The 25,135-nt window shown below is 37.2% G+C and overlaps 1 protein-coding gene across 2 annotated transcripts in view; it reads left to right on the plus strand.

Annotated features, from left to right (window-relative positions):
• Positions 1-25,135, plus strand: part of FBXL5 (F-box and leucine rich repeat protein 5) — a 50,276-nt gene that overhangs the window by 3,299 nt on the left and 21,842 nt on the right. Inside the window, exons 2-9 of one of the 2 annotated variants that reach the window (XM_003411278.4) lie at positions 7,616-7,831; positions 8,925-9,020; positions 10,853-11,039; positions 14,634-14,816; positions 17,132-17,257; positions 20,764-20,912; positions 21,541-21,623; positions 22,717-23,442. In XM_003411278.4, coding sequence (XP_003411326.1) covers positions 7,616-7,831; positions 8,925-9,020; positions 10,853-11,039; positions 14,634-14,816; positions 17,132-17,257; positions 20,764-20,912; positions 21,541-21,623; positions 22,717-23,442 — 1,766 coding nt within the window. Of the gene's footprint in view, positions 1-7,615; positions 7,832-8,924; positions 9,021-9,132; positions 9,216-10,852; positions 11,040-14,633; positions 14,817-17,131; positions 17,258-20,763; positions 20,913-21,540; positions 21,624-22,716; positions 23,443-25,135 lie in introns of those variants that run through there. The other variant, XM_064286062.1, reaches the window with a different exon arrangement.

Consider the following 25,135-nt stretch of genomic DNA (forward strand, 5'->3'; position numbering starts at 1 on the left):
TTGACCTTGAATACCTAGGAATTATAAAGTCAGTTTTATTTTGAATATTCAGCTTTTCAAACCAGTGCGTGTTAGAAGCACCCATTTGTTTACAAGCATCCAATTATTCATTTAAATATGTTTAGTTTACTTAGAACAATTTATTGTGTTGTCCTAGGCCATTTAAAATATTGCTGTGTAATACCTAATTTGGAAACCCTGGTGGCATGGTGGTTAAGAGCCATGGCCGCTAACCAAAAGTTCGGCAGTTCAGATCCACCAGGCGCTCCTTGGAAACTCTACAGGGGCAGTTTTACTCTGTCCCATAGGGTCGCTATTAGTTGGAATCGACTCAACAGCAGTGGGTTTGGTTTTATTTTTTGATTTAATACCTAATTTAATGCTTTGTTCATGGATTTCCTCTTCCATTTTTAAAAAGATTTTATGGAAAGGTTTTAACTTTTGTTATCTAGACAACTGTCCTTTGATGTAGGTAAGGGCAGGGGGGTATTTCTGAGAACTCGTAGGCCTAGATTATATTACCTAGGCCAATGCTATACGAGCAGTTAGTGACAGATTTAGATAGAAACGCAAGCCAGGCTCATGACTCCTAGTTTAATTTTCTTTGTGTGAAGCCATAGTAATTTTTGAAAGAATTTTTTTTTGGTAACAGATCTGTTACTAGATCTTTTTGCTAATTCACTGACCTTCTAAATTGGGGTGATTTTATTGAAAATTTGTATTGGATGACATTCTTTTTCCATTTTACCCCAATTCCTTGGGCTTTTCTCCAGTCTTCAAAAGTTGTCTTCATTACTTTTATCAGTAAACATGGAATTCCTACCATCTACCTGTTCTGAAATAGCTTATGTTTTCACTGTGAGGATGTGGTCTCCACTGCTAAGGAGTTTACAGTCTATTAGGCAATAACATCTGTGCTAGGATGGAAACTGAATGGGGTATGTTGTTGTTGGCTGCCGTTGAGTTGGTCCCGACTCATGACCCCATGCACAACTGATGCTGCTCGATCCTGTGCCATCCTCTCGATTCGTTGTGGATTGAACCATTGCGATCCTAGGGTTTTCATTGGCAGATTTTCAGAAGTAGATCTCCAGGCCTTTCTTCCTAGTCTGTCTTAGTTTGGAGGTTCTGTTTCCAAAGTTAGCATCATTAGGCAGCACTCAAACCTGCAATGACAGACGGGTGGTGGCTGCACGGAAAGGTTCATTAACTGGGAGTCAAACCCAGACAGACCTCCAGCATGGAAGGTGAGAATTCTACCACTAAACCACCACTACCCCCGAATGGGGTGTAGTGGGAGCAAAAGAAGGCATATTCTCAGCTCTATATTAAAGTGTCAGGAATGGCCTTACAGTGGTTTTGGATTGATTCCTGAGAATGAAGTAGGTGGTGGTTGTAAGGATTCTCAGACTTAGGTATGAACCAGTCATAAAAAAAATTCAGGTATGGAGGCCTTAATAGAGCGTTCAGGTTTTTATTTTGTCAGGCAAGGATATTAAAAGTGCCGTCTACTTTATCTTTTTATAAAAGAAAGTACATTCCAAAACTCTAGAAAGGAAATAAACTCAGAATAAATCGGAATAGCTTTAAAAAAAAAAAAATGAATATAGTTTAGGGGAGAATTTATTTAGTTTTCCTTATTTTTATCATTTCTTTGCATACTTGTGAAAAGAATATTAAATTGAGAGCTAGAAGAGAAAGGAAAAGGGAATTAAATGAGTTTTTACTACATGCTTACATTATTTCTTTTAATTTGCGCAAGAGCCCTGTGAGGCAAGTTTTATCCCTCATTTGAAGATGAGGAAACAGACTTAGTGGTTAAATACCTTGTCCAATTCACTCAACTAGTAATTAGTAGAACCTGAATTTTAATCTTTAGGATTTTGTTTTTTTCCTTCTAAAGTCCATGTTTTTAATACTACTTTACTGGATCTGCTATTTATTACTAGCTGTATGATTTTAGGCAAAACAGTTCACCTGTGGGTCATAGAGTTTTCCATTGGTAAACTAAGTTTGACCAGATAGTTACTAAAATTTTTTCATTGAGTGTAAGTCTTCCTTGGTTTAATGAAAGTGTTGTCTGGCTGAGTAGATAAAAAGTAAAAACTCATTCTGGGTAGTAATATTTACATTTTTGTTATGCTATTTCTCATGTCTGTTTTTTGAACTTAATATCACTTTGCCTAGTCTTTAAGTGACACGCAACTTTGGGAATCACTTTGAAGCCAGACTGAAAGATTTTAAGTTGAAGAATATCTGAGACTGAAGTCAATTTAAATTTTTTAAAAAATGTTGAAGATACCATGTTACTATATACTGATTCTGTGTATCCTGTTTTGTATAGGCCCCTTGTTGAATTTCCCCAGCAGTAGAGTTTATAGCTTACTTAGGAAGCTTTATATCCTACTCTGTTGTTTGCCTTGAAGTTGATTCTGAGTCATAGCGACCCCGTGTGTCAGAGTAGAATTGCCCCGTTGGGTTTCCTAGGCTGTAATCTTTATGGGAGCATATTGCCAGATCTTTTCTCCTGCTGAGTGGCTGGTAGGCTCAAACCGACAACTTTAGGTTAGCAGCCAAGCGCTTAACTGTTGGGCCACCAGGGCGCCTTACAGTGTTTTTCAAAAAGTGTCTTATGACCCATTAGTGGGTCATGAAATCAATTTTGTGGATCAGAAACAGCATTAAAAAAAAGTAAATATTAGAGGAAACCATAGCTTAAACTAAAATGATAGCCTTCGAGTTGATTCTGACTAATAGCGACCCTATGGGACAGAATAGAACTGCCCCATAGGGTTTCCAAGGAGCAGGCTGGTGGATTTGAACTGCTGACCTTTTGGTTAGCAGCCTGAGCTCTTAACTCTGTGCCGCCGGGGCTCCGATCACAGGTTAGGGAGGGAAATATTGTTTCCTGAAATTTGTTCCAAGTGTTTGTGTTTTATGTGTGTGGATTGCAGTGTATTCCATACTGAAGGTCATGATTCCGAATATTTGAAAAACACTGCCTTAGGGCAGCGTTTCTCACCCGAAGGCCTATTGACATTTTGGGAGGAATGATTTTTTTTGTAGTTGTGGGGGCTGTCTTGAACATTGCAGGATATTGAGCCGTGTCCCTGGCCTTTACCCACTAGATGTCAGTAGTACTTTCCCACTTGTAACAAACAAAAAATGTCTCCAGACCTTGCAAAATGTTCCCTGGCAGGGGGTGGTGGTGGTGCAGAATCAGTGTAGAGCATGAGCTGTTTGTGACAGTGTACCCCATTGGATCTGAAAAGGTAGTTTTATGATCAGGACTAAATTGTAGTTTGTGGAAAGAGGACAGATTTTAGAGTAATAGAGGCTCTGCTTTATCGTCTGTTAGCTGTATGGTTTTTGGGTAAGTTATTTCATTTCTTTGAGCCTCAGTTTTCTCATCTATAAAATAGGGATAAAATAATACCTACTTTATAGGATTTTGTAAGAAATAAACAGTATCTAAAACCACCTAGTATAAATGGCACATTGTAGGCCTCGGTTAGTGTCCAGGTTTGTTTTTTTCTTAATCAAGTTTATATATTTGAAAAACTTTGTAGAGGCAAACAAAGTGTTTAAAAACTATTCTTATTCACAAACTTTTAAAAAGTTAAATTGTATGTGTTCTGGTTATTCTTTTAACTGATCCTCCTAAATCTTCTGACTTTAGGTAGCAGGTTAAAAACATTTGTTCTTTTCAAATGGAGAAAAACTGAGTTGGATGGTATCTTCAAGGACTTCTGATAGTTTTATTTTAGGCTAAATACAGAAAAAAAATAAAATAACAGAAAAACCTGAATAGGGTTTGTATATGCTACATATCGTCTTAGTTTGTTGGGCCTCCCATAGTAAAAATACTGCAAGTGGGTGGCTTTAAAGAAGAGAATTTATTTTCTCAGAGTTTTGGAGGCTCGAAGTCCAAATGAGAGTCTTGGCTGTGTTGATTCCTTCAGTTGGCCTCTCTCCTAGTTTCTGTTACCTGCTGGCAGTCCTTGGCAGTCTTTTACTTGTGGATGAGGTCTTATATGGTATCTCTCTTCCCCCTGTATGTGTGTTTCTCTATCTATTCTGTTCATTTATAACACCATTTAAAAGTGATTAGGTTTAGGACCCACCCTACTCTAGCATGACCTCATTAACATAAAAAAAACCTTTATTTCCAAACAAGATCTTACTTACAGGTACAGGGGTTAGGCCTTCCACACATATTTTTGGGAGCCGTAATTCAATCCATAAGATACATATTCTGTGCTCTTTACGTATATTAACTTAATTAATCTTCACAAGAACCCTGTGAGGTAGGTATTATAATTAGTCCTATTTTACAGATGAAGAAATTGAGGTACAGAGAAATTTAGTGACTTGCTGGCAGAGATGAATTCACACTCCAGAGTCAGTGCTTAACCGTAATGGACTGACTCTCTGTATAATGTAGAGCGCTTTTATATAACTAAGTTGCTTTCAGTCTGTAGTATGAAGCTGGTCTTTAACTTAGCCTGTTATGAAATCTAAAAGGTTGCCTAATAGTTTACTTAAAATGTATGCAAAATTCCCTGCATGTCTTCCAGGATGTTATTTAATTTACTTGAGAGCATTATTTTTTGCCATCTTTTGAATTATTTAAAAATTTTTTTCGTCTTGTTAAATGACAAGTGATAGTATCTGGGGAGATTAGCCCTTTGATATTACATATGATTTTTAATCTGGGACATGGATTTAGCTGAATCTGTCTTGAATGCTGTTTTTATATGGCTTAGGAGCCATCCATTTTTACATCTGGTCCTAGAAATCCCGCTCCACAGCAGGTTCTCTGTTAATGCCTAATCCGTGCCGCTTCTTACAGAAGATACTTTTTGTTAATTCTATCGTGCATAGGGAATAGTTCTGCTTTAGCAGTTTATGTGCCATCTTTTCTAGTGCTCTGTCATCAGACTACAATTCCTGCTGAGAATAGGCAAAATACGACAGTTTATAGACTGCTCCATTTTAGAAATACTAGATCAGACTTTACAAGGCAAGTCTAAGAAGTATATTGCTAGGTAGCCTTCTTCCCCACATTTACCTATTATTATATTTAGCCTAATCAGGTTTTTCCCTCTTAAAATGAATTTTGAAACAGAATTAATATCATAGAGAATATATTTAATGTAGGTAATGGAGTGTTTAAATCTTATTTGTTGGTCAGAATCTTATTTTGAACTTTAATCTGATTTAAGTTTCTTGATAGCATATATGCTTTAAATATTAGAATTTAATTTGCCCTTAAATATAAAAGCAGAATTACATCAAAAGTCTTTTTTTATTGTTGAAGAGTAGGATTAAAGAAATTACAGTATATACGTTTTTTCATTTCTTTATATTTTTCTTGATTTGTATCTTTCTTTAAAGTACATTTATTTTCTCATGCACTGATATACTAGGTTTCCACACTACACTATCTCAGTGCCTCCAGCCCAGAAAAGTACATGGTTTCTTATATAAGCTGTTAAGTGTTTAGCCCCAGTTTTCCTTAAAAAAAAAAAAAAAAACAACACTTTGAGGGATTGAGTAGCTGGGGCTGGGACCTGGAGACCATAGTCTTGGGGGACATCTAGGCCAGTTGGCATAACATAGTTCATAAAAAAAATGTTCTACGTCCCACTTCAGCGAGTAGCATCTGGGGTCTTAACAGCTGGAGAGTGGCCATATCAGATACATCTGTTGGTCCTGTCCTATCCGTTACAAAGGAGAATGAAGAAAACCAAAGACACAAGGAAAATATTAGCCCAAAGGACTAAAGGACCACATGAACCAAAGACTCCACTAGCCTGAGACTAGAAGAACTAGATGGTGCCCAGCTACCACCGATGACCACTCTGACAGACATCACAACAGAGAGTCTCAGACAGAGCAGGAGAAAAATGTAGAACAGAATTCAGATTTACGAAAAAAGACCAGAGTTACTGGTCTGACAGAGACTGGAGGAACCCCCACAACTATGGACCCTGGACACTTTGCTAACTCAGAACTGAAACCGTTCCCGAAGTCCACTTTTCAGACAAGGATTAGACAGGCCTATAAAACAAAAAATAACACACACGAGGAACATGCTTCTTAGTTCAATCAAATATGAGACCAAGGGGGGAACTCCTGTCTAAAGGCAGGGCGAAAAGGCAGGAAGGGACAGGAATTGGACGAATGGGCTCAGGGAACCTGGGGTAGAAAGAAGAAGCGTGCTGTCACATTGTGGGGATTGCAACCAGTGTCATGAAACAATACGTGTATAAATTTTTAAATGAGGAAAAAAAAATTACCATTTGCCCTTCAGTTTACTCTGACTCATGGCGACTCCATGTGTGTCAGAGTAGAACTGTGCTCCCCAGGGTTTTCAATGACTGACTGTTTGGAAACCCTGGTGGTGTAATGGTTAAGAGCTACAGCTGCTAACCAAAAGGTAGGTAGCTCTAACCCACCAGGTGCTCCTTGGAAGCCCAGTTGGGGTAGTTCTCCTTTGTTGTATAGGGTTGCTATGAGTCGGAATCAACTTGATGGCAGCAGGGCTGCTTTTTTTTTTTTTGCTATTTGGAAGTAGATTGCCAGGCCTTCCTTCCGAGGTGCCCTCTGGGTAGCCTCAGAATTCCAACTGTTTGATTAGCAGCCAAGTGCATTAACCGTGTCACCCAGTGACTGGAAAAAAAAAAAAAAAGAGCTTCAGAGCTTCCCTAAAATTATCTGATTATTTTCTGAACAGATCAGACTCATCTTGATATTAAAGCTTAAATAATCTATAATATTTTTGAATTTTTAAATTTTAAAAGTAGTGTAGTAAAGAACATTTCGAACAAAGGGGGAAAAACAATTTATCACATTATTCTTACACAACTATTTTAATTTTACCTATTTCTTTATGGTGTGTTTGTTTAACATACACATGTCGTTACGTGCTGTTGAGTCAGTTTCGACTCATAGCGACCCCTTGTGACTGAGTCGAATGCCCCAGAGGGCTGTAATCTTTACGGAAACAGATTGCCAGGTCTTTTTCCCGTGGAGCCTCTGAATGAGTTTGATCAGCCACCCTTTTGGTTAGCAACCAACCCAGAGCTTAACTGTTTGAGCCACTGCCGTCAGGGCTGCTTTAGAATACATTAAAAAAAAGAAACAAACCCAGTGCCATCGAGTCGATTCTGACTCACAGCGACCCTATAGGACAGAGTAGAACTGCCCCATAGGGCTTCCAAGGAGCACCTGGCGGATTCCAACTGCCGACCCTTTGGCTCGCAGCCGTAGCACTTAACCACTACGCCACCAGGGTTTCCAATACATACAGAGTGATAATTTTAGATTTGTAGGGAGTTTGGCCTAAACCCTTTCATATAAAGGGTTTTTACTGTGCACACATTACTTCTCTATATCATCAAGCTCTCTAGAATGCAAACATCTATCTGGCCTAGTGTGCTTTCTGTTACACTATGATACCTTCTTGATTTATGAACTTTCTTTGTACTTAGTTTAGCCAAGTGTAGGGGAGAAATTTTGCTATTTGGAAAAAGAAATAGAATTCATTTGAATATTTCTAATTGGTGCTTGTTTGCATATATTTACTATGCCTTCTTAAATTTTTACTCAGCTTTCTAAAACCAACTTTTCCAACAACAACGATTTTCGTGCTCTTCTTCAGTCTCTGTATGCTACTTTTAAGGAATTCAAAATGCACGAGCAGATTGAAAATGAATACATTATTGGTTTGCTTCAGCAACGCAGCCAGACCATTTATAATGTGCATTCTGACAATAAACTCTCTGAGATGCTTAGCCTCTTCGAAAAGGGACTGAAGAATGTTAAGGTGAGTTGCAAAATGACGATTTAACTATCACAGTTTCTGCCATCTTCTGATATCTCACTGGCAAAACTTGTTAGCATTTTATAGCAAATGGCGTTACCTCCTTATTATTGTGTGATAACGTTTTACAATAAATGCTTCTTCCCAAATTGTAAAGTTGATTTTAATAAGTTAACATTTTAATTATCGTAAAATTGTTACATTCTGATAACATTCTGAAACTTAAAGGGAAGCTATAAATGCAGTTATTGCTGACTAAAGGTAAAATTGTTACTTAGAATGAGTGAACATTTTAATATAATTTTATTTATTTTAAAATTGAACGTCAGCTATAGTATGTTTACTGTGTTTTGTTTTTCCTTGTTGTAGGGAGCGAACAAGGGTAGTTAAACAGGATTACTTTTAATTGTATAATATAAAATTAAAGATCTTTTTAGTGTAGTTTAGGATAATGATATATAGAGTTTGTTCTTAATTACACTTATGTGTCATAACCAAAAAAAAACCCACGGCCATTAAGTTGATTCCGACTCACAGCGACCGTGTAGGGCAGAGTAGAACTGCCCTACAGAGTTTCCAAAGCTGTAATCTTGACTGAAGCAGACCCACATCTTTCTCCCTTAGATCTGCTGGTGGGTTCAACTGCCAACCTTTTGGCTAGCAGCTGAATGCTTAACCATTGTGCTACCAGGGCTTCTTGGAGGATACACAAGAAGACCTTAAAAGGATTCTGTAATGATAGAGACCAATGTGCTGTTATGGACTGCTCTGAGATACATTAAGACATGGAGAAATTACATAAATATGAAAATTAGAAATCAATAGAAGCTTCGAACACATGGACACAATTTTTAGATTTTTGTGAAAATTTGAAAAGAAATGTGAGATCATATTACTAAAGGATTTCAAAGCTTACTATTTTAAGGATGTCTTTTATACTAAGAAGATTATAGAGACCACTTTGCTATTTGTCAATCTGTTTTTTTCCTGAGATTTTACGTTGTGCTTTTAACTGACGTCCTGAAATCAGGTATAATATAAACAGTGAAGCAGAACTTTCCTTAAAGTACAGATCTGTTTTTTTGTTTGTTTCCAGAATGAATACGAGCAGTTAAATTATGCAAAACAGCTGAAAGAGAGATTGGAGGCTTTTACAAGAGATTTTCTTCCTCACATGAAAGAGGAGGAGGAGGTAAGCATAATTTCTCTCCGTTTCCATTTTATTTATAAAATCTTTAAAAATGATTTTGCCTTTGTTATTATCGTCAGTTGCAGTTGAGTCCGTTCTGACTCGTGGTGGCCTTATATGTAACAGAATGAAGTGTTGCCCAGTCCTGTGCCATCTTTGGTGTTTTACCTTAAGGACTTTAAAACGACCCATAGGAAGGTACGCCTGATTGATGGAGATAAACTGCTAGTTCATTTTCGGGACTGAAGAAAAATCCAAGGGAAAAAAAACAAACGTTAATTTTATTCCCGCAGAGTTGGTTTTCATTGAACAAATTATTTGCTTAACAAATATTCATGTTCTTAATATATAGATGATAACTGTGTTGAATATTAATAACTTTTCTGTGTCACCCTAATGAAACCCTCCTGGCACAGTGGTTAAGAGCTATGGCCGCTAACTAAAAGGTTGGCAGTTTGAGTCCACCAGCCACTCCTTGGAAACCCTATGGGGGAGTTCTGCTCTGCCCCAAGGGTTGCTATGGATTAGAATCGACTTGACAGCAACAGGTTTAATGTTTTTTGGGTGCGCTGGTGGCACAGCGGGTAAGAGCTTGGCTGCTAACCAAAGGGTCATAAGTTCAAATCTACCAGCTGCTCCTTGGAAACCCTGTGGAACAGTTTTTCTGTCCTGTAGGGTCTCTATGAGTCTGAATCGACTTGATGGCAATTAGTTTGGTTTTTGATTTAATTTCTTTTCAGAATTTTTGGAATATTCTTTAAACTTTTTAATATTTTCTGTATATTCATGGTATATGTAAAGAATTTTTAGTGATCTTTGCAGTAGTGGATTTTAGTAATTAATTGGTGGTTTTGAAGTTATCAGTCATATGCCTGATACACATGCATTAGAATATCACTGAATGCGTGAGCAAAACATTTTCTCATTCTTCTTCCTCACTCAGTGGGATGAATATCAGGGTAAGGAATAGAAAAAGTATTTTTTTGAGGAACTGGATGCTTTTTCACCTGTAAGTCAGTTACTACAGTGATTCTCAATTATGACGTCATAATCAGGCTGGTATTTAAAAACAACATAACCTACTTCTAAGCTCTATGATTTAACTCAGGTGGGAGGCAGTGGCATGGGTATTTTTTAAAGGCTCCCCAAGTCATTGTAACATGCAGCCAGGTTGAAACACCGAGTTGCCAGAGCAGTGTTGCACGACCTGCGATGCACATCAACATTGTGAAACTTAAAAAAAAAAAAAAAGAAAGAAAGCCTTGACTCTACTTCTAAAAATTCTGATTATGTAAATTGGAGATTAGGGCTGGACATCTATTTTGCAAAAAAAAAAAAAAAAAATCTCTGTAGGTAATTCTTATATGAACCACTGTACTAGAATAATGGTTTGAGGAAACGTCTCCAAAACTGAGAAACAGTATCAAATAGTTTGGGGTCTCAGTAGAGCTCTGACTTTCATGGTTCCAGTATACTGGTACCATTCGTAACTGGCCTAGAGGCCCTCTTTGGGGATTTAATAGGCAATTAACTGACCTAAATGTTTCACAATCAGAAAATGATTAAGAGTGTTTGACAAGCTGCGTGTGAGAAAACTTGGCTGCTCCAGAGGCTTCGACGTTGTTTCGGGCTTGACTTAAGTGGCTGGAGAAGCCATGGAGAGAAGGATCTTTTTGGTGATAATTCTTCACTACAATTTTTAGATTAACCCAGTGGTAATAATTAAAATTTTTATTTCTTTGGAATATGTGATAATACAGCACTTGATCAATTAATAATTTAAAGGACGTAAATACAACTAATTATCTTTTTTATGATTGTTTTGTGTAATTGAGGTTTTTCAGCCCATGTTAATGGAATATTTTACTTATGAAGAGCTTAAGGATATTAAAAAGAAAGTGATTGCACAACACTGCTCTCACAAGGATACTGCAGAACTCCTTAGAGGTCTTAGTCTGTGGAATCAAGCTGAAGAACGACAAAAGTTTTTTAAATATTCTGTGGATGAAAAGTCAGATAAAGGTGAGCTTCATATGTTTAGATAATAAACTATTTATTATAGGCATTTCCAAGGCCTTTTGCATCTTGTAGATATGGGTGTAGGTTTGGTATGGAGGAATAATTTAAACAGGCTAGTACTGTGGCCTGTTGAAGCCATTTATTTTCAGTTACATCTATTCCTCACTTATTGAATGTCTCATTATCCAACATTTTGCATTTATGACAGTAGTGAAAAATCTCTTACCTATTTTTCACATGAACAAGGCAGTGGTATGGCACAGTGGCTGTGGAATGTCCCTTCCCTTGAAGAGGGTCTCTGGCTGGTCTCTTGGAAGCTGGGCTGTGCTGCCTCGTGCCCTCTGCTCCCTCCTGCCTGTGGGGCATCTGTCCAGCTGCCATTCAGGGCAGCCTCCCCATGGCCACAGTATCATGGACACACACCCAGGCAGCGCCCAGCTATGGGGCACCTGTTCTGGGTTCCCAGCTCTTACGTGACTTGAGGCTCTGCAGCTCAAAATTGCTGTGGGATGGGAACGGAGGAAAGAAAGAGGCATTGGAGAGTGTGTTTAGAGGAAATGTGTACAAGTTTAATGACATCCCAAAGTGAGCTGATCTGGGCCTGAAACTTCCTCCTTGGTGGGGCTGGGTGCATGGCCAGGTTCCCAGGGCCCTCGGAGGAAGCTCCGAGCCTCAGTGACTTGCCATGCCTGCAGAGCAGAGCAGGCTCTGGGATTGTGAACACAGAGCTTGCCAAGGTGGGGGTGGAGCCCTGAAGGTGGCTTCTGGAGGGAAGCTCTGACCCAGCACTGGGGGAAGGTGAAGTGGTTAAACCTTGGGCCCTCCAGTCACACAGCTGGACTTTATCTAGCTTTGTCTCCTCCAAGCCTCCTCCCCTGCAGAGGAATAATCCATAATTGGACTCTTCACAGTGACGAGCACATCAGTAAATCTTAGCTGTTATTATTGCTATGATCGTGTTTTCTAAATTAAAAAAAAAAATCGCACAAATGGATGATCTGAAAACAGGAAAGAAAAAAAAAAAAAACAACTCCATTTTCACGTAATGCCAATTTTAGCATAACAACCTGGTGTTTGGAATCTGACCATGTTGCTAAGTGAGGAGTGGGTGTGTGTGTATAAATTTAATTGAAGACAATAGTTTCTGTTTTAGAATGTAGTATTGCATTTGATAATTTAAAGGAGCCATGGTGGCACAGTGGTTAAAGTGCTCAGCTCTGAACTGAGAGGTCAGCGGTTCAAATTCACCAGCTGCTCCTTGGGAGGAAGATGTGACAGTGTGCTGTGGTAAAGATTTACAGCCTTGGAAACCCTACAGGGAAGTTCTACTCTGTCCTCTAGGGTTGCTATGGGTTGGAATTGACTTGACAGCAAAGAGTTTGTTTTTTTAGTTTATGATAATTTAACATCTCTTATAGGCTTTGACAGTAATGGGTATACCTGGGCCAACAGCCTTGGTGGCAGAGTAGTTAAGTGCTCGCCGCTAAGCAGAAGGTCAGCGGTTTGAACCCACTACCCTCTCCATGGGAGAAAAGACCTGACAGTCTGATCCTGTAAAGATTACAGCCTAGGAAACCCTCAGGGGTGGTTCTGTTCTGTCCTATAGGGTTGCTATGAGCCGGAATCTCAACAGCTCACAGCAACGATAACATACTTGGGATGCATGCAATACAGTGTTTCTTGAATGAATTTCTATGTGCACTCTTATCACAACTGTGACTGTTACTTTTGCTAGTCAGAGTTATTGAAAGCTGCCATGTATACATAGCACTTTTGCAGTATCATCCGATATTTTTGAGCTCTGTTGACCATAGCGGCTTCTTTTTTCTTTCCTTGTTTTTTCCTTTGGTTTTCAAAATTGGTTATGCTTACAATTTTTTAATTTTATTGTGATACGGTGTATAAAACAAAACATTAATGCTTATAGTTTTCTTCCCATCCTTTCCCGTGTGTGCTTCTCTCTCAGCTTCTGTCCAGTAGTACACAGGGAAATGAATATGAGAGGCAGTTTTTCTATGTACATTTATCTTGAAAAATGAAGGAGAAATGCAAGTAAAATATGCCCACTTTTTTCTTAATAGACTCCTTCCACATTTTATTCTTATTTGTCTTCGATATCTTTGTCTGCCTTTTAAAACATCGTTAAAGAAACAATTGGTATCCTTAGGCTAGTAAAAACTTTTTTCTAGATGGAAACCAGCAGTGGCATTTCTGTTAAAACTACCTAGAATTTAGAAAAAAATGGTTCCTTTTTCTTATTTTCTTCAACAAAGCATTTAGGTGAGATGCATGTGGAAACAAAAATGGTTTTATAAATTAAGCTATAATTAAACCCATAAAGCTTGTACGCCTCACTCTGAAACACAGCTTGTGCCTTAGACACCAAGCCAAGACCTGTTGTATCTGGTTTAATTGTAATTACAACATGCAACTTGAAAGCATCACGCTTGCATTTAATCTTCATATTCCTTCAAAGCAAATTATAGCTATATTATGTTTAAAATATTTGCCATTTAAAAAGGAGTCGCTTAAGGTAATTTGATCATAGTATTTCTATGTTTAGGTTGCTTTGTGGAGACAAATTAGAGATACAAAATATATGTTCATAGTAACTTTAATCACGAAGCTTTATATTTTATATCTTTATTGTAATACCTCATTTGCATTTTTCGTTCTATAAAATGGCTACCCAGATAATATAGGACATTGTATATTCAATGGCTACTATCTACAGTAATTGCTAAGAGAAGATACCTGAGAAGTGTGTTGTGGTGGTAGTGTGCCGTCATGTCGATTCCAACTCATAGCAATCCAGTAGGACTGAGTAGAACTGTCCTATAGGGTTTCCTAGGTTGTAATCTTTATGGGAGCAGATCATCAGGTCTTTTCTCCCATGGAGCCAGCTTTTGGGTTTGAACCTCCTACCTTTTAGTTAACAGCCAATGCTTAACCACTGTGCCATCAGGGCTCCTTGATAAATGTATACCAGCTTCAAAAATATTTACATTATGTTGTCTCAGCTGGCACATAAATCATGTAAATAGTAGTGCCAGTCTCAGGTTAGAGCACCTATAGGTTAAAGAGGTCAGATTTCATAAATCTCTTAGGTGAAGTGTGTACATCAGAGATCACAAGGAAGGTACTAACAGGAGTCATAATGCATGAATGGAAAATGTTGTGAGATTTGTGTGTCATTAAGAATGCCTTGGAGGTCTCATAATCTGCCAAATGCTGCCCTTGTTGATTTCAAGGCTGTATAACCTGTTCGGTTCCTTTTTCAAATGATGCTACTTATGCTACAAAGTGAGTATTGTTTTTTTCTCCAGTGTCTTTGTAAGAGGAAGTCAATTCTGTATTCATTATTGTAGTCCCCGCTGATGAAGTATGATTTGGGCCATGATAGTTTAACCCTATGGGTTCTCAGCAAGTTTAACATCCCCATGTTATCTCTAATGCACGTTCTTTCCTTTCCGCGTCTTATAAGCAGGAAGAAATGGACTTCAGGCACTGGGTTTTATTTATAGAAATAGGATTGTAGTTTTTTATTACATTCACTGTTAGAGCCTTTGATGTTAATGTTTTTCTTTTTTATTTCAGAAACGGAAGTTTCAGAACATTGCACCAGTATAAACCATCTTCCTCCAGAGGTAATGCTGTCAATTTTCAGCTATCTGAATCCTCAAGAATTGTGTCGATGCAGCCAAGTAAGCACTAAATGGTCTCAGCTGGCAAAAACTGGATCGCTTTGGAAACATCTTTATCCTGTTCATTGGGCGAGAGGTGGGTACATGGGACTTTCAGGGTGTTTTAGAAATAATTCAATCTGTTTGTTTAAAGAACATTCATAGACCTTAAAAAGTAAGGCCAGAGAGGGGAACTCTGAGAGGTTGACCAAAAAGTAGATTTTGTAGTTAGATGATACATTCTTGGAATACATTTTTAAAAAGCTTGCAGTACTGAAGTATTCATGGGTGAATTACATGATGTCTGCAATTTACTTTAAAATAATTAGGAAAAAATAGTTGGAAGGAATCCAAAGAAAATGGGCAGAAAGTTGGTAATTATTGAAGATTGGCATGGGCATGTGGGGATTCATCATGGTAATTCTTTCTGCTTTTGACTATGTTTGGAATTTTTCCAAAACAAAAAAGTTAAAAATAAATAGGCTGTAGGAACAACTTTGAATAATTAGATTATTTGAGTATTTAAAAAATATAGAATGAATTACTTCTATAACATTGAAAAACAGAGTACCATTATGGCTCCCTCGTGGTGGTGGTGGTTCAGAATAATTGTGAATCTGGTTCTGTCCTTAACATGTCTTTTGTTGTTATTGGTAATGCCTTATTTTATAAGTCACAATTTCTGGTCTGCTGGTGAGTTACTTTTTGCTTGTGAACACTGAAAGTTTTCTTTTCATGAGCATACAGTGCAATCATGGGATAAATACAACCATATGACATACATTAAAACAATTTTTGTAGGTGAGTATTAACCTCAAAATTCATACTGTTTTTTTTTGATAGTTTTCTGTTTGTGATTTGACATGGAAATATATATTTCTCACATAGCTATACATATGTAGTTATGAGTCTGATTTGAAACCATTGTATGTTTTATAACAATGTATAGCACTTTTAAGCTAAGCTGCAGTTGGATATTTTATATTTTTTGACCAAAGCTATTTGGAGTATTGGGTAAACTGTTAGACTATAAGATCAAATGATCATAGTTGTTATTTTTATGTGAAAGAATTTTTCCTGTTGGTTGCAGGATAATGAAATAATGAAAAGCCAATTAAGGAAAATATGGATGTACCAAATATTTTTTTTGTTTAGCTGTATTTGTTTTTGATTAAGAATCAATACGTAATTAGATGCTATTTGTTGAAACAGTTTGATAATGCTACGCTAAACCTCTGTGAAGTTTACCAAACCTTAAATATACTAACTTTTAAAAATATTTTCTAAGATGTTTAAACAAAAAGTTCCATTAAGGATAATGGAACTTGGTTTATAAAACTTTATTTATTTATAAAACTTCCAATGGTTCTTGTTTATTTTTATTAATTATGATATTTGTTTTCAGTGGTTCTCAACCAGGATCGTTTTACTTCCCAAGGGACATTTGGAAATGTCTGGAGACATTTTTGATTGTCACAGGGGGCGTGGGTGGTGTTACTGGCATCTAGTGAGTAGAGACCAAGGTTATTGCTAAACACCCTACAATGCACAGGTAGCACCCCCTCCAAAAAAAAAAATTACCCGGCACAAAATGTCACTAGGATCAAACTTGAGAAACTGATATAGATATAATGTTAAGAGTTCAGTAAATTAATTCTTCATTGTCAGTCACTTTGTGATGATGTAATTTAATTACAGTATATTCTCCAGGATCTTTAAGTTTATGGTTTAGCTTTACCATAATCTTTCCCTTTAGCTTTTCTTCCCACCTAGTTCTGAATTGTTGATTGATTTGCTACAGAGCGGAAAATCCTGCTTCTTTCTGTTTGTTAGTTATCATAATATTTGGGGGTACTGCCAGGGTCAGTGTGGAGCCTCAGTAGCAGAAAAAGGTTAGGTTGTTTTCGATTTCATTGTTTTTAAGACTATTAATATAATTATTTTTCTTAGAAGTGGGATAACCATTAAGCTTGTATCTACAAAAGAAAATTAAAAATCTTTTTGAATAGATAATAAATACATAGCAGACTATGTAATCTTTTTTATTTTTTTAAATATTGTGCTTTAAGTGTATGTAATCATTTGGACTTGCTATTTTGTTTACATAATCTTAAAGAGAAGGATTCACTTTGGAAAAATTGAGCTATTGCTGAATGAATTAATATCCTTTATTGAGAATTGACTCAGTGGCAGTGGGTTTCAGGTATTGAACCCACATATTAATAGTTCCTTTCAGTATGTCTGAAATTGAATCCTTTGTCATTTAAGTATAATTTTTAAAAATTACAATTGAATATTCTTAGAGATTCAAATATTTTCATTGTACAGAGTTTTTTTTTTTTTTTTAAATAGGTTATGTTTTTGTAATGGTAGGCAGTCTTATTTTGTTCCTTTTATTTGTTCATTGAGTAGGTGACTGGTATAGTGGTCCTGCAACTGAACTTGATACTGAACCTGATGAGGAATGGGTGAAAAACAGAAAAGATGAAAGTCGTGCTTTCCAGGAGTGGGATGAAGATGCCGATATAGATGAATCTGGTAAGCCATGCTTGGAATTAAAATGATTGCATGGTATTTTAATAATTGTTATTATATTTCATAACTACCTGGCACAGGACTGTGCAGTGTTTTGTTCTGTGGTACATAAGGTCACTATGAGTTGGCACTGACGTGACGGCACCTAACAACAAAAAAACACTCATAATTATTGATTGTTAATATTAGTTATATATTTTATGTTTTCTAAAGAAATTGGTGTCTTTAAACCTAACCAAAAAAAAAAAAAAAGAATCTGTTGCTGTCAAGTTGTAGCGAGCTGTGAGACAATAGAACTTTCCCTTAGGGTTTCCAGGGAGTGGACCTGGTTAATTTGAATTGTGAACCTTTTTGTTAGCAGCTGAATGCTTAACTACTGTGCCACCGGGGCTCCATTTTTAAACCCACTGCTTTTCAAAATTGAGGAGAGTAATATCAAACTTAGTTCATTCTGTTAGAAGTGATTTTTCAGCGTGTATAGGGTTTCCCATCTGCTTTTACATTAAAATACTTCTTAAAATTAGAACAGGATGCCCATTTTCACTATACAAATAGTGTACATTCATTGTGGTGCTTTCCAGTTTACAACGTACTTTCGAGGGCCATTTTGGTTGGTCAGTTCAACATAATTTATTAAGAGTCAGCTGCGTCCCAGAGGAAGAAGCAAGAAGCTATTGAATCTACTTATTCCTTTGTAAACAGTCATACCACTTGCCTCACAAGGAAATTCTTTTTAAATATAAAGGGATTATAAAACTTAGTGTAGTCGTTCATTAAGCCCTGTGGGAGAATTCAAGGGTGATTCAGACTTCATCCTTGCCTTTAAGGAACTCAGTCAAGTGAGGAAGAATTTGGAGTGCATACTTCTTAATTCACAATGAGAAACGCTGAAGTGGAGGTTCAGAGGGTTTGGAATATGAAGGAGGAAGACATATGTCCTGTTCAAGATTGTATTCTTTGATAATAATTGCTAAAAGATGATGAAATAGTTAAAAGTTAACAGATGAGACAGTGCTATTTGTTAAAAAGAAACTGTAGAGAATCTTTGTTTATAAAGCCGCCCAACTTAAAAAAGCTGGTACGGCAAAAGAACTAAACGTGGAAAATAAGGACATTAAGTAGAAGGAGTATTATAATTCCAGCAGCTAAAGTAGTTTTTTTTTTATGAAACGAAGATTTCCTATTTTGGTGTAGTTTTGGAAGTTCAGAAGTGATATATCACGAGGACATCTGTTCCATTTAGATTTGATGATGCGTTTGATCATATTCATCGTATAGTTTTTGAAAGCTTACCCTGTGTCAGACACTGCTCTAGGCATGAAGGATGGAATAGTGAACAAAGACAAAAATTCCTGGCCTTGTTGAGCTTAAAATTTGGAGAGGGAAAGCAGCCAATAAACATGGGTAAAATATGTACTATGTTGGACGGCAACACATACTGTGGGACAAAAATGAGGATGAAAAATGGTGTCAGGGCAAGAGGAAAGGCATTGCAGTTTTAAGTAGAATGATCAGTTAAGGTTCCCAAAGAATGTGAAATTTTAGCAAAGACCTGAAGGAGGTGAGTGAGGTCTTTGCTCAGATGTAACCTTAGGAGAGACTTGCTTTATCTTTTCTAGGAAATTAGTTTGTAATATCTATGTTAAGAGTTTTAAAGGCTTTATCAAACTTAGTGCATTTGTTTCAGCACCTAAATGGTCAAAGAAAAGGTGGTGGTCTTCATTTTGAGAAGGAAAGGTTAAGGCTGTAAAGAGTGAGCCTTTCGTTTTTAAGATACTTGTTCAGTTGTTTAGTGGATTTAAGACTAAACTTTGGATCTTCCATCTACTTTAGTGCTTTTTCAGTTTAGCCATTTTTACTAGTTATATAGAGAAGTCATTATTTTTCATAGGATGCTTATTAGAAGAATTTACACTAAAAAGTACACATTTAGATAGAGAGGGCCACAGAAACAAAAGAGTGGTTGGGAATAAAATTATAGTAGAATAAATTGGTGGTGGTGACGGTGATGGTGGTTGCCCGAGTCAGTTCTGACTCATGGCAGCCCCATGTGTGCAGAATAGAGCTACTTCCTGGGGTTTTCAAGGCTGCGATCTTTCAGAAGCAGATTGCCAGACCTGTCTTCTGAGGCTCCCCTGGGTGGGTTTGAACCACCAACCTTTCAATTAGTAGTTGAGTGCTAAACCATTTGCTCCACCCAGGGCCTCCTAAGAGAATAAATAGTGTTCACTGAAGTCGTTTTTATTGCTATATATTATACATATATGTCTAAGGTAATGACTGACTAAAGGAGGAAATTAGGGTAGTATCTGTAAATACGGAACTATTAATGACAAATTTTATCATGATTCTTTCCACTTGTATTCCTTTTGTTACTTACAATTTGTCTTAAACTAGATTTCCTTAGCTTTTCCGTTAAATTATTTAACTTATTTCATGTTTAACTCATTGCCATTGAGCCGATTGTGACTTATAGTGAGCCCATGGGACAGAGTGGAACTGCCCCACAGGGTTTCCAAGGAGTGGCTGGTGGATTCGAACTGCTGGCCTTTTGGTTAGCAGCCAAGCTCTTACCTACTGCGCTTCCAGGGCTCGATTTCATGTTTAGAAACATTTAAAGTTAGGTCTTTAGGTCAGTGTAATTGCCACTGGATCCTGAGAAAGGTGATGAAGTTATTTGTTCTATTTAATGTAATTAGTGTGTCGTTAGTTTTTTCATCACGGTTGTTAACGGAAGTAGTACATCCTGTTGTAAACACCCTTTACAGAAGTGTATTAAGTAAAAAGTAAAAGCCATGCTTATTTTTAACTTCTTAAAAATTCTTTGCTTGATTCCTTATGATTGGGCTGATTTAGTTCAGTTTCAAATAATTCCTAGCTCTGTGTTCTTTTTATTTAGGTAAAATAACTGCTAGAATTTTTTATTATAGGTCATTTTTCTTTTGGTATCATATATTCTCTTGAAGATTTCCCACCTATTATTTCAGGATTCAGTTTTTTTTCCCCAGAACTATTTTCGTTGCCTGAAAATGGACTTCTTTTTCTTTCCCTCCTCCACTTACTCTGATAAGAAAATCCCCTTCAACACTGAAGCACACACACAAAAAATCTTTCACTCATTCTCATTGCAAACCTGTTTTTTGATTCTTTTGTCTCTTTAGTTGATATCAGACCTGTTAAATATTAAGCCCTAGAGAGTCAGAGTTTGTCCATTTCTCTTGCTTTGCTTAGGAAGTTTAAGGTGGTAGTTTAAGGTGGTTAGCAAAAAAGTATTTTGTATTTAATGATCTGGTGATTTTTTGAGTAGCCCGTAGTGGTTAAGTGCTATGGCTGCTAACCAAAGGGTTGGCAGTTCAAATCTGCCAGGTGCTCCTCGGAAACTCTGGGGCAGTTCTCCTCTGTCCGATAGGGTCGCTATGAGTTGGAATCGACTTGACGGTACTGGGTTCGGTTTTTGGTTTTTTAATAATTAGCATATCAGTGTTTAGACTTTTGAATTCATTTTACAGAGGAGTCTGCAGAGGAATCAATCGCTATCAGCATTGCACAGATGGAAAAACGTTTACTCCATGGCTTAATTCATAATGTCCTACCATATGTTGGCCCTTCTGTAAAAACTTTAGTATTGGCATACAGCTCTGCAGTTTCCAGCAAAATGGTATGTATCAAATAGCATTGTTTTGAATGTTAAGAAAAAGTAACAACGATACAACTTTGGTTTGCTTATTCCTGAGTTTAATTAGGGAAGAAAATTCTATAGCTGCTATTTATTGAGTGCCTTCCCTTGAGTAGGCATACACTGCTAACTTTCATATGTTAAACTTCATTTCAGTTCTCACAGCAATCTGTGGTAAGACATCACGGTCCGCATGTTATAGATAAGGAAATTGAGACGAGGCGAGGTTGAATGACTTTACACAGTTTTACAGATATTAAGTGATGAAGCCCAGCTCTGCGTGACCCTTATAATATGTAGGGCATGACAAGATGGTCAAGTGAGAGTCGGTCACTGTTGGATAAAAGTGTATCCTGTGACTTCCTACATAGGAATCTCTTTGAATATTCCTTAAAAATGTGAATTTCCAGGCCTGACATTACAGTTACTAAATCAGATTCTCAGAGATTTGAGCCCAGAATATTTGTATTTTTAATACATTTTTTCAGGTGATTTCTACATGCAAAAAAGTTTGAGAACCAACATTAGTAATAACCATTTACTAGTAGTTACCTGTCCCTTGTCTAAGGGCAAGTCTGCAGGTCTTTATTGTGACTTTTCCCCCTCCTAGGTTAGACAGGTTTTAGAGCTTTGTCCTAACCTGGAGCATCTGGATCTCACCCAGACTGACATTGCTGATTCTGCATTTGACAGGTTAGTTATTTTCAAATATTTTAAATATTTAAATAGAATGAATTGTTCTATAGTTGTTCTATACTTTCTTATTTACCTAATTGCCATTTAATCATACTTTTCTTTGACTATGAAATTGTAGTCATGTAGAGCTATAACTTGATAAGCCAAACCAAAAAACCAGACCCACTGATGTTGAGTTGATTTTCACTCATAATGCCCCATAGGGTTTCTGAGGCTATAAATCTCTACAGAAACAGACTGCCACATCTTTCTCCTATGGAGCCGTTGGTGGTTTTGAACCACTGTCCTTTCGGTTAGCAGTCTGTCGCTTTAACCACTGCACCTCCAGGGCTTGTTCGATAACTTGACAGTGTGCTCCAATTGTTTCTTGTCCACAGGTTCCAGCTGATTTAAAATTCCATGTATAACGTCCTACCATCTTTGTTATCCTGCACGGTATTTAGGCCTTTAAGCCTTGCTGAGCAACCACGTAAACTGGAACTATATATTTTTAAGACATTCATTTTCAGTTGAACTCTTAAGTGCCATTTGGCAAAGCTCCATTACATATTCCTCGCAGATACTCTGCACTTCGACCACTTTCTTCAAGCTACACTCTTTGCAGTTTATATTTCCTTGGTTGCTGTCAATTTCCTCTTACCCAACTCACCTCGTCTCTTCCACCTTCAGCATCTGTATCAACACCCTTCTTCCTGTTTCAGAGGAAGAGGTATACTCTTCTCTGGCTAAGGCTGCTGCTTTACCAAGTAATTCCTAGAGCTTGTTTCTTCTGAATTTTCTGTTGTACTTTTTCATGTGTGTACAGCTTCTCCTCTACTGGTTACTTACCAGGGTAATAAATTTACTTATCTCTCTTTTATCTTTACCCTTTGCCCATCTTATCCTTCTGTTAGGTTAGCAGTACTTTTTGTTCCTTATCACTCTCATTGTCTTTTCATACCCCAGCACCTAAAATAGTGCTGACGATAGTATTTGAGTGGTTATATCAGATTTAATTTTTTTCTCCTGGTTTTGATCTACGTAGAGATAATCAAGTGCTTTTGAAGAATTTAGCAAGATCGTTAATTTTCTTGTTACTTTTTAATTATAGTTGGTCTTGGCTCGGCTGCTGCCAGAGTCTTCGGCATCTTGACCTGTCTGGATGTGAGAAGATAACAGATGTGGCTCTAGAGAAAATTTCCAGGGCCCTTGGAATTCTGGCATCTCATCAGAGTGGCCTTTTGAAAACTTCTAAAAGCAAAATTACTTCAACTACATGGAAAAATAAAGACATTACCCTGCAGTCCACCAAGCAGTATACTTGTTTGCACGATTTAACTAACAAAGGCTTTGAAGAAGAAATAGATAATGAACACCCCTGGACTAAATCTGTTTCTTCTGAAAATTTCGGTTCTCCTTATGTGTGGATGCTAGATGCCGAAGATTTGGCCGATATTGAAGATGCCGTAGAATGGAGACACAGAAATGTTGAAAGCCTTTGTGTAATGGAAGCAGCATCCAACTTTAGCTGTTCCACCTCTGGTTGTTACAGTAAAGATATTGTGGGACTAAGGACTAGTGTCTGTTGGCAGCAGCATTGTGCTTCTCCTGCCTTTGCATATTGTGGCCATTCATTTTGTTGTACAGGAACAGCTCTAAGAACTATGTCAGCACTCCCAGAGTCCTCTGCATTCTGTAGAAAAGCATCAAGGACTAGATTGCCTACAGGAAAAGACTTAATTTACTCTGGGAGTGAAAAATCTGACCAAGAGACTGGGCGTGTACTTCTGTTTCTCAGTCTGTCTGGATGTTATCAGATCACAGACCATGGTCTCAGGTAGGTAATCACTTGCAGAGTATTAGGAAATGGACACGCTCTCATTTTCAAATGAAATACAAAAACTTTGAATCTAAGTCACTTCTTTCAGTTAATTTATATAACCAGAAGGGCTAACCAAGACCTGCCCTACTTCAGAGTGTTGGAGCAGTGTAACTTACGATATCAGAATGAAGTTTCATTTCAGTTAGTTCAAATTCTTTGTGGTATATGGAAGAATATAAGTTGAGATATTTAATGCCTGTATCACAATTTCTAAGGTGCTTTAGTGGATGTAGAGATGAGTAAGACATAATTTTTGCCCTCAAGGACTTGTACCAGAGAAGAAGATATGTATATTTTATTCGGTTGGCTGTGTATTATTTGTGTAAGTCCTTCAAGGGGTTCAATAAAGATGCTGTAGGTGGGAGACCAAAGGAGGAAGCAATTTTACCCAGTTGAAGAGATTGATTTCCAGTTGAAGGAAATGATCAGGAAAAATTTAATGAAGAAATGGCATTGAATCGAACCTTGGAGAATGATGAAGGGCTGTGATGGGTAGCATTGGAAGAAGAGACCATCCTAAGCAGTGGGGATCCCTTGAGCATGCATTCAAGCACAAAAATGGGGAAGCACATGGAGGATGTTCAGAGGAGATGTGGTATTCCAGTTGGGTTGTAGTAAAGGATATATAATGGGGAACTGTGGGAGATAAGGCTGTAAAATTAGGTTGAGGGTTGAGGACATTTAATGGAAAGTGTGAATGCCAAGCAGGAAAAGAGTGTTGACCAGTCCTCTGCATTGTTCTTTCTTCAAGAAACTAGTCTTTAAAAAAAAAACAAAAAACTTCCAAATGGACCCCACATGGTAAATGGACCCCACATAGTTCAATAAATTTATTTTAAATGTTATTTAGAATTAAAAATTTCATAAATAAAATACTATTTTAAATCCACAGGAAAGTTGACAAAGAAATTTTTGATAAATACTTTGGAAATAAAATAATTTTATCCTGACTTACGTGCCTTAATACTAGAGTTTGGTCTGCTAAAAAACGAAACCTTTAAAGGTTGAAGAACTGCACTTAACCAGTTCTATACATGTTTAAGATTTTTACTTTATGTAATTTTTTTTTGCTTAAAATGAGTTACGGTTTTATATTGGTGATTTTGGAAAACTAAAAATGGGCTCAAGCGTAACAGTTATGAGGGTGGTACAGGATTGGGCAGTGTTTTGCTCTGTTGTACATGGGGTCACTATGAGTCAGAACTGACTCAACAATAACAAAGATATCTGTAGAACTGTTCTTATGGTTGCGTGCTGTCAAATTGATTCTAACTCACAGTGACTCTATAGGACAGAATTGAACTGCATAGGATTTCCTAGGCTGTAATCCTTATTGGAGCAGATTGCCAGGTCTTCTTTTCTACAGAGCAGCTGGTGGGTTCAAACTACCAACCTTTTGGTTAGCAGCCAAGCACTTAACCATTGTGTCACCAGGGCTCCTTTCTGTAGAACTGGTTTAGTGTAATTATATGGCCATTAATAAAAAAAAAGCAAAGCATTGCTGAGCAGTATTAGAATAGAGTAGGTAGAGTGTAGAATTTTTGGTTTTTGACCATTATCTACCTATTTTATATTGCTTTTTAAAGTCATAGAACATGTGGAAGTTCTACATTTTACTTTTCTTGTAAGCACCATCTTTAGCTGATGA

This window comes from Loxodonta africana, chromosome 5, assembly GCF_030014295.1.
Source record: "Loxodonta africana isolate mLoxAfr1 chromosome 5, mLoxAfr1.hap2, whole genome shotgun sequence".
Taxonomy (NCBI): Eukaryota; Metazoa; Chordata; class Mammalia; order Proboscidea; family Elephantidae; genus Loxodonta; species Loxodonta africana.